Below are 8,803 nucleotides of genomic sequence, written 5' to 3' on the forward strand. Positions count from 1 at the left end.
GAGCAGGAGGCCCAATTCTCGCTGGCAGGTGGCCCTGGGCTCCATGCTGTGGTTTCCATTGTTGAATGGGCTGCTCAGGTCTCCAGCTTCCCCTCCCCTCCCCTCCCCTCCCCTCCCCTCCCCTCCCTGCTGCTGGCCTGCACCCACTCTTCCAAATGTGTAGGAAGCCGGATCCCAAATCCACTTTCCTTTTCCCTGTTCAGAGTCTCTGAAGGCTGCTGTAGGTCCTTCATTTGCAGTTGCCTGCTGCGTTCTAAAATGCCATCTTCCTCTCCACTTCCCATCACTCTCAAATATATTTTTTTCCTGTGTTTCAAATGAACAGACTCTATTCACTTTCACTTTTCCTTTAGTGAAGTATTGCAAGGAATATTTTCTTTTTATATTGGGGATCAAAACTAGAGAAGGTTTATCAGTTAAATCCTCAGGACACCCCCCCCCCAGTTTTTTAAAAAGAGATCATATACCACTTGTTTTGGCCACAGTCCTCCAGTTTATGATCATCCTGCCTCAGCTTCCTGAGTCCCTGGGATTACAGGCATGTGCCACTATCTCTGGCAAGCATAAGCTTTTTTTTTTTTTTATTTTGGCAGACACAACATCTTTGTTTGTATGTGGTGCTGAGGATTGAACCCTGGCCGCACGCATGCCAGGCGAGCATGCTACCTCTTGAGCCACATCCCTAGCCCATAACCTTTTTTTTCTGTTTCTGAATATCATCCTTTAGGGGAAATAATAGTAACTTGACACATCTTGTGTTCTGGTAAAATAGCTGCTTTCAATGAAATAAGGCAGTGCATTATTCATACTAGGGATATTGAATCTTTAGCTACATCCTCAGCTCTTTTTTGTATGTTTGTTTGTTTGTTTTTGGTAGAAGGTATTTTTTTCTTGACTTTTATTACTTTTACATGACAGTAAAATGCATTTTGACACATCATATGTAAATAGAGTGTAACTTCTCCTTTTTCTGGTTGTACCTAATGTCCATTCACATGGGTCATGTAGTCAAATAGGATAATAATGTCTGATTTATTCTCTTGTCATTCATCTCCAGCCCTTTTAAAATTTATTTTCAGACAGGATCCTCCTGTCTCAGCTTCTGGAGCTGTTGGAATTAAAGGCACTGGCCACCATACCTGAGGAAAATAGTTTACTTTGACCCAAATATTAATGACCATCCTCAGGAACATGGATTCACCTTATCCTGATTGATGTATGTGTCCCATTCTGGAAGAAATTACATCTTTTCTAATAACAGGGATTGAACCCAGAGAAACTTAATCACTGAACCACATCAGCAACCATTTTTATATTTTATTTTGAGACATGATCTCAGTACATTCCTTAGGGCTTCACTAAGTTGCTGAGGCTGGCTTTGAATTTAGCAGTCCTCCTGACCCAATCTCTCAAGCTGCTGGGATTATAGTTGTGCCCCACTGTGCATGCCTGACAAGAACATTTGAAAAGGAAGTTATGCATGAATACATTAACCAAGTGCATTGGTAGGATCATCAGATGGGTGGCTACAGTAAAAAAGGGGAAATTTCTTCTGTAGATCCGTTATTACATTGTTAGCTTTGGAAGATGGTGGTTATATGTTGGGTAAGGTTGGTAATATGTTCTGAGAAGTTCATTTGTTTGGAGAATTTAGGACTAATACAGAAATTAAGGTAATTGGCTTTGAAAGAGCTTTAGAGAGGCCAAGATAATTGTTGCCCATGATGCAGAACCCTGTCTTATACCTCATGGTGGTCTAGTTCCCCAAAGTCCGGTGGTCTGAAGGTTCATTGAAATAGAGCAAGTTCATAGAGAACTTCAGTTCACACCTGCCTAAATTCTGTTTTTTTTTTATCTTCCTAAGATGTAGACACCAAATCTGATTTTCTCAGCCAGGTTTTCTTTGGACACCTCAGAGGGTCCTATGTTCTCAGTCACTATCCATTCCTGGGGCTGCCACCATGTGCCCACAGCTGTCCTGTGCCCTGCATGGTAAAAGGAATTTCAGGCCCTGGGTCAGCTCCTCTTAGAGGAGAGCCTAAGTTGTGAGGTACAGCCTCTTGGGGGCTCAACTGAGGTCTTGGGGCTAAGGAATGTCCTGGAACAAGCCTCATCTAGACCACTGACTTCTTGGAACCTTGTTTTCCCCAAGCCCTGTTCCCATTACTTGGAGAAAGTTGGACAGTCAGCCTGTGGATGCTGGTGCTGAGGGGCCAGGTCAGCAGTGACTCCTGCCCTTTCAGTCTCTCACAGTGTGAAGGAGCAAAACCTCTCCCAGAGCATAAGGACCACCCACCCCAGTGCAGAGCTGTGCAAACCTGAAAAGCCTCATAGACTGGAGTCATGGTCCAGGTTCATGGGAGAGTGGTCCTGGAGGCTTTCAGTGAGCAAGACCTGGACGGAGCATGTCCCAGCTGTCAGGGACCTTCCCTGCCCCTTGAGCCTGACACATGTGTGCTCCCTCAGCACCAAAGCTTTCTGTGTATCACTTTGAAATGATGTGCTCACTTATCTGAGGCCCAGGTTTATTTATTCAGAGCCATATGGTGTGGACTATTATTAAGAGGAAAGAAAGAATTGGATTTTAAAGTCTAGTTATATTTTCTTTTTTTTTTTAAAGAGAGAGCAAGAGAGATAGAGAGAATTTTAATATTTTATTTTTTAGTTATTGGCGGACACAACATCTTTGTTGGTATGTGGTGCTGAGGATCGAACCCGGGCTGCACGCATGCCAGGCGAGCATTCTACCGCTTGAGCCACATCCCCAGCCCTCTAGTTATATTTTCATTGTCAAAATTCCCGACTTACAGCCAGGTACACTGGGGCACAACTGTGATCCTTCCTGTTCCAGGGACAGGAGTGTTGCAAATTTGAGGACAGCCTTAGCAACTTAGCTGGGCCTTCTGCAACCTGGTGAGACTACATCTCAAAATATAAAAATGACTGGGGATGTGGATCTGTAGTAAAATGTCTCTGGGTTTTATTTCGGGGGTACAAAAAAAAAAAAAAAGAACACACCTAATTACCTAATTTACCATTTGCTACCCCTGAGTTTATATAGAATGTTTGTAAGATTCAATCTTGTCTTTTCAGTGATTTCAAATTGAACTGCAGTCCTAGATTCCAAAATCCCAGATAAGATACAGAGAAAGTCTCTCTTGCATTGTTGCTGCAGAGTTTGAGTCCAATTCTACAAAAATAGTGGTGGATAAGTTTATGAATGTGGTTTCATGAAAACTAGTATCTGTGCTTCACAAGGTGATGAATTGGACAAAGGATGACAGTTTTTCACTGTCGTTGTCTGGCCTTGGCAGGTTCATGGTTTTTTTGGTATCAGGAATGGAGCCCAGAGGTGCTTAACCAACCCATTTAGATTCTTTGTTTTGGTACAGAGTCTTGCTACATCGCCTAGTGCCTCAGACTCCTGAACCTCTGAGATTCAGGTGTGCACCATCACTCCCATCTTCAATGTAATTTTTTTAAATTGATGTTTTAGTTTTCGGTTTTTATAACATCTTTATTTTATTTTTATGTGGTCCTGAGGCTCGAACCCAGCGCCCTGTGCATGCGAGGCGCGTGTGCTACTACTTGAGCCACATCCCCAGCCCCATTCACCACTGAGCACGTACTCAGCCCTTCTTCTTATGTATTTATATATATATATGTATAGTTATGGATGGACAGAATACCTTTATTTTGTTTATTTTTTTGTGGTGCTGAGGATTATACCCAGTGCCTCACACATGCTACCACGTGCTCTGCCACTCAGTTACAGTCCCAGTCCCCCCTTTATATCTGATGAAGACCAGTCCCACTAAATTTCTGAGTGTCTTGCTAAGTTGCTGAGACTGGCCTCCAACTTGCCATTTCTCTGCCTTAACCTCCCTAGTGGCTGAACTTACAGGTGCAAACTACCACACCAGCAGTTGGAATGTCTTTTTAAAAAAATATTTATTTTTTATTTGTAGTTGGACACAATACCTTTATTTTAGTTATTCTTTTTTATGTGGTGCTGAGGATTGAACCCAGGGTCTTGCACGTGCAAGTAGAGTGCTCTACCACTGAGCCACAACCCCAGTCCCTGGAATGACTTTTGAAGATTTATCATCCAATTTATTTCCAGATGGAAATAGTATTGAAAATCAGTTTCTTTGCTTTTGTCCATAGTTTTGAAATTTGTATGTATGACTCGTTGCTTTATTCTTGCATTATTATAAAAATGGTATTTGGCATATACTATTATTTCTTATGTATATATTTGTAAAACTTCATGGCTTGGTAGTTTATTTACTTCTTTATTAGTTAGACTTTGTTTTTCAGAGCAATTTTTGACTTACATTTTATTAGTCAGTGTTCTCTAGAGGAACAGCATCAAGAGGAAGTTTGATTATAAAAGGGGACTTATTAGATTGGCCTACTTGACCCAAAGCTGGATGTCCACAGTGGCCATCTGCAGCTGGAAAGTTTTCGGAGTAGTTGCTGCAGAGTCCAAGAGGCTGAAGCGTCAGAACAAGAGGGATCAATGGTGCTGCCCTAGTCCAGACCAAAGGTTCTGGAAACTCCCTGGAAAATCACTGGCAGAGTCCACTTTGGGAGAGTGAACAAGGCAGAGTCTGATACCCTCAGGCCATTGCAGTAGCAATCAAGAACCTATTGGAGAAGAAAGGAGCTTGCTCTGCTGCTGCTTCCTTCTTCTTTCAACTTTTGTTCCACCTAAGACACAGTCCTATTGGATGGTGCTGCCTACCTTAAAAAGGTTAGCCAGTTTGGCTCACTATCCCACATGCCAATCATTTGTAGACACACCCTCATGGACACACACAGAATCTCATTAATCATCTGTATCTTTTAATCCAATCAGGGTGACAATTAAATGTGTCATGACTCATAGTATGGAATACCCCTTCTCTCCAGCCGATCCTCTCCACTGTTTTCAAAATATTGTATTGGTGTAGGGTGTTTGTTAGTTACTAAACCAGTGTTGAACATTTGACGAAGAGAATGGATGAAGCAACATGTTATGATAAGCCAAAGTTCATCCTTTACCTTAGGGTTCCTCCTGGAATCATGTGAACATCATGCATGTTGAGTGTAGATTTCTCATGCTGTCAATCTCTCCTGGCCTCCACTATACATTTGGTGGGATATTTTAGATCTCAGTGACCTTTAAGGATGTGGCTGTGAACTTCACCCAGGAGGAGTGGGCTTTGCTGGATCCTTCCCAGAAGAACCTTTACAGAGATGTGATGGTGGAAGTCCTCAGAAACCTGTCTTCTATAGGTAATAATGATGTTTTTAGAGTTAATCAAATAGAGAACTCATGTTTATTTTGGTCATTTATGTAGAAGGTGAAAAGGGAATCAGTTGGTGAATTATTGCAGCATAAATAGCATGTATCATTTGGCAAAGCATTGTTAGTTCCTAAATATTCATAAAGATTGTTCTGTTCTCTCATTTTAGGAAACAAGTGGGAAGACAAGACTACTGAAGTTGAGATTGAAAACTCTGGGAGCAATGTAAGGTAACTGTCCTCATAAGAGGAGTCCATGACTGGGTCTGAGAACTGTCATGTAATATTTAAAGGAAATCAACGAAAGAAGTATGCATAATTTGAGAAGTATTTATTCTTATAGTGCTTTTCACCTGAAGTATGTACTTAGCTGTAACAGATATTCTGTCTTTTCAAAGTATTTGACATGCAAAAAGTACTATGAAATTGCATATGTGAATACCACTGTTTGGATTATAGCCATAGAGAAGCTGTGTTGAAAAGGATTGTTTGCTTTCAATCTCCTTATTTTTAAGCAAGTTGAACAAGTCAGAAAACCTAGCCTTTACCTGATGTTGGTAGTAATGTAAAGATCTATAAATACATAGAAAATTGTGAATGAATCAAGCATTGATTATGTGCTGTTCACTTCTTCTTCCTTAAAGAAGTCATATGGTAAATTCAAAGGCACAAAATAGTGTGGGAAAACCTTCAAATCGATTCCAATTCTTAATTGAACAAAGAAAAATTTGAATAGAGTAAATCCATGTCACTTCATTATGTGTGCAAAAAACTTCATGTGACCTTCATTCCTTCATAGGCAGATCACATCTTACTGTGAACACAAATACTACAAGCATGAGGAATGTGAAGAGAAGCCATGTGAATTTAAACAATATAAGAAATCTCTGGTTTCTCCCAAAAATGTTCACACACAAATGTTAATACAAACTGGAGATGGACCTTTTAAATGTACAGTACGTGGGAAAGTCATCCGTCATTCCAGTGACATTCAAAGGCATAAAGATACTCATACTGGGTGGCAACCCTATGAATATCAGCAATGTGGTGAAGCCTCGTCTTCTCCCACAGGTGTTCCAAGACACATGAGAACACACAGTGAACGTAAACGTTTTCAATGTGAGGTATGTGGGAAAGACTTTGCTTTTCCCAGTTTACTTAGAATACATCAGAGAATGCATACTGGAGAGAAGCCCTATGAATGTAAGCAGTGTGGGAAAGCCTTTGCTACATTCAGTAACCTTCACTCACATGAAAAAATTCATACTGGAGAGAAGCCCTATGAATGTAAGCAGTGTGGCAAAGCCTTTTCTACGTCCAGTTCTCTTCAGATTCATGGAAGAATACATACCAGAGAAAAGCCCTATGAATGTCAACAATGTGGAAAAGCCTTTGCTATTGCTTCTGGCCTTCAGATACATGAACGAACTCATACTGGAGAGAAGCCCTATGAATGTAAGCAGTGTGGGAAAGCCTTTGCTACATTCAGTAACCTTCACTCACATGAAAAAACTCATACTGGAGAGAAGCCCTATGAATGTAAGCAGTGTGGCAAAGCCTTCACTCAGTCCAGTAACCTTCACACACATGAAAAAACTCATACTGGAGAGAAGCCCTATGCATGTAAGCAGTGTGGTAAAGCCTTTTCTATAGCCAGATCTCTTCAGATTCATGGAAGACTACATACTGGAGAAAAGCCCTATGAATGTAAGCAGTGTGGCAAAGCCTTTACTACATTCAGTTACCTTCAGTCACATGAAAAAACTCATGCTGGGGAGAAGCCGTATAAATGTGAGCAGTGTGGAAAAGCCTTTTCTACATCGAGTAACCTTCAAATTCATGGAAGAACACATACTAGAGAGAAATGCTCTGAATGTCAACAATGTGGAAAAGTCTTCACTACTGCCTCTGGCCTTCAGATACATGAACGAACTCATACTGGAGAGAAGCCCTATGAATGTAAGCAGTGTGGGAAAGCCTTCACTCAGTCATCTACCCTTCACCTACATGAGAAAATTCATACTGGAGTGAAGCCCTATGATTGTAAGCAGTGTGGCAAAGCCTTTGCTACATCCAGTTACCTTCAGATTCATGGAAGAATGCACACTGGAGAGAAGCCCTATGAGTGTAAGCAGTGTGGCAAAGCCTTTGCTACATCCAGTCACCTTCACTCACATGAAAAAACTCATACTGGAGAGAAGCCTTATGAATGTAAGCAGTGTGGCAAAGCCTTTTCTAGATCCAGTAACCTTCAGATTCATGGAAGAATGCACACTGGAGAGAAGCCCTATGAATGTAAGCAGTGTGGCAAAGCCTTTGCTGCATCCCCTACGCTTCACAGACATGAAAGAATCCATACCAGAGAAAAGCGCTATGAATAACAACAATGTGGAAAAGCTTTTGGCACATCCTGTCTGCTTCACACACGTGAAAGAACAGATACTGCAGAGAAATCATATGCATGAAAACAATTGGTAAACTTTTCTGTTATTACTGTTTCACTCATATACATGTAGGAAGTTACTGGAGAAAAATCCTTTGAATGTAAATCCTGGTAAATCAATATTTCATGTCAGTCTCAAAGACAAGAAAGTACTCACACTGCTGAAAATGTGTGTGTGTGTGTGTGTGTGTGTTAGAGAGACAGAGAGAGAGAGAGACTGGGGATTTAGTCCAGTTGTGCTCTACCAGTTAGCTACATTCCAGTTACTTTTTATTTTGAGACAGGGACTTGCTGCATTTTTTAGGGTCTTCCTAAGGTGCTGAGGGTAGCCTCCAACACTGATCCTTCAGAATTACCCTCTCAAGTCTCAGGAATTAAAGGCATACACCACCACTTCCAACTGATTAACTCTTTAAATGTATAAAATTATCACAAATCATTCCATTTTTCCCTCTTGCCCTCAAAGCCATTTCATTCACATTCATAAACAAACCCTCTGAATGTAAGCAGTGTGGCAACTCCTTTGCTACATCCCGTCAGCTTCATAAACATGGAAGAATACATACCAGAGAAAAGCCCTGGAATACATACCAGAATACATACCAGAGAAAAGCTACATCCTGTCAGCTTCCCCTCCAGCCCTGTTTTTCTTCTCATATATGAAAACACACAGAGAAGCCCTGCGAGTGTGAGAAGTGTGGGAAATCTAGTTTTCTCCGTCTTTTACTAAGGCCTCAGAAGATTCTTTTGGAATAAAAAGAATAAATCCTATGCAAAAAAGAAATATGAGTTGTTGAGCTGTTCTAGTTTTGTTCAGTTGTATGAAAGGAGTCATACTGTAGAAAATGCTGAGGATAAGCCATGTGAGGCAGTATTCAGCTTTCAGAGTTTTCTTCAAAGACAAAGAATTCACATCTGAGAAGATCCTTTTTCTCTTTCAAAATTGTAGTAAGACTTTCAACTTTCCAGGTCCCTTTAAACAGCATTTAAGAAACCACACTGGAGAAAAGCCCTGTATGTAGAAATGTGGTAGGACCTTTGCTTTTTTCAGATCCATTTGAACTTGTTCA

At 40.9% G+C, this 8,803-nt stretch overlaps 1 protein-coding gene across 1 annotated transcript; it reads left to right on the forward strand.

The window, feature by feature from the left end:
- Nucleotides 1-1,587: 1,587 nt before the first annotated feature.
- Nucleotides 1,588-7,671, forward strand: LOC144251133 (uncharacterized). Its single transcript, XM_077794228.1, has 5 exons — nt 1,588-1,605; nt 5,154-5,273; nt 5,461-5,516; nt 6,090-6,151; nt 6,248-7,671. Exons 1-5 carry the CDS (start codon nt 1,588-1,590, stop codon nt 7,669-7,671), a joined length of 1,680 nt encoding a protein of 559 aa, XP_077650354.1.
- The last annotated feature ends 1,132 nt before the right edge of the window (nt 7,672-8,803 follow it).

This window comes from Urocitellus parryii, chromosome Y (assembly GCF_045843805.1).
Source record: "Urocitellus parryii isolate mUroPar1 chromosome Y, mUroPar1.hap1, whole genome shotgun sequence".
NCBI lineage: Eukaryota > Metazoa > Chordata > Mammalia > Rodentia > Sciuridae > Urocitellus > Urocitellus parryii.

Coding starts and splice junctions, on each gene's coding strand:
- LOC144251133 (XM_077794228.1), top strand. Junction 5,274..5,460: donor AAGTCCTCAGAAACCTGTCT/TCTATAGGTAAT, acceptor CTCTCATTTTAG/GAAACAAGTGGGAAGACAAG. Junction 5,517..6,089: donor TTGAAAACTCTGGGAGCAAT/GTAAGGTAACTG, acceptor ATTCCTTCATAG/GCAGATCACATCTTACTGTG.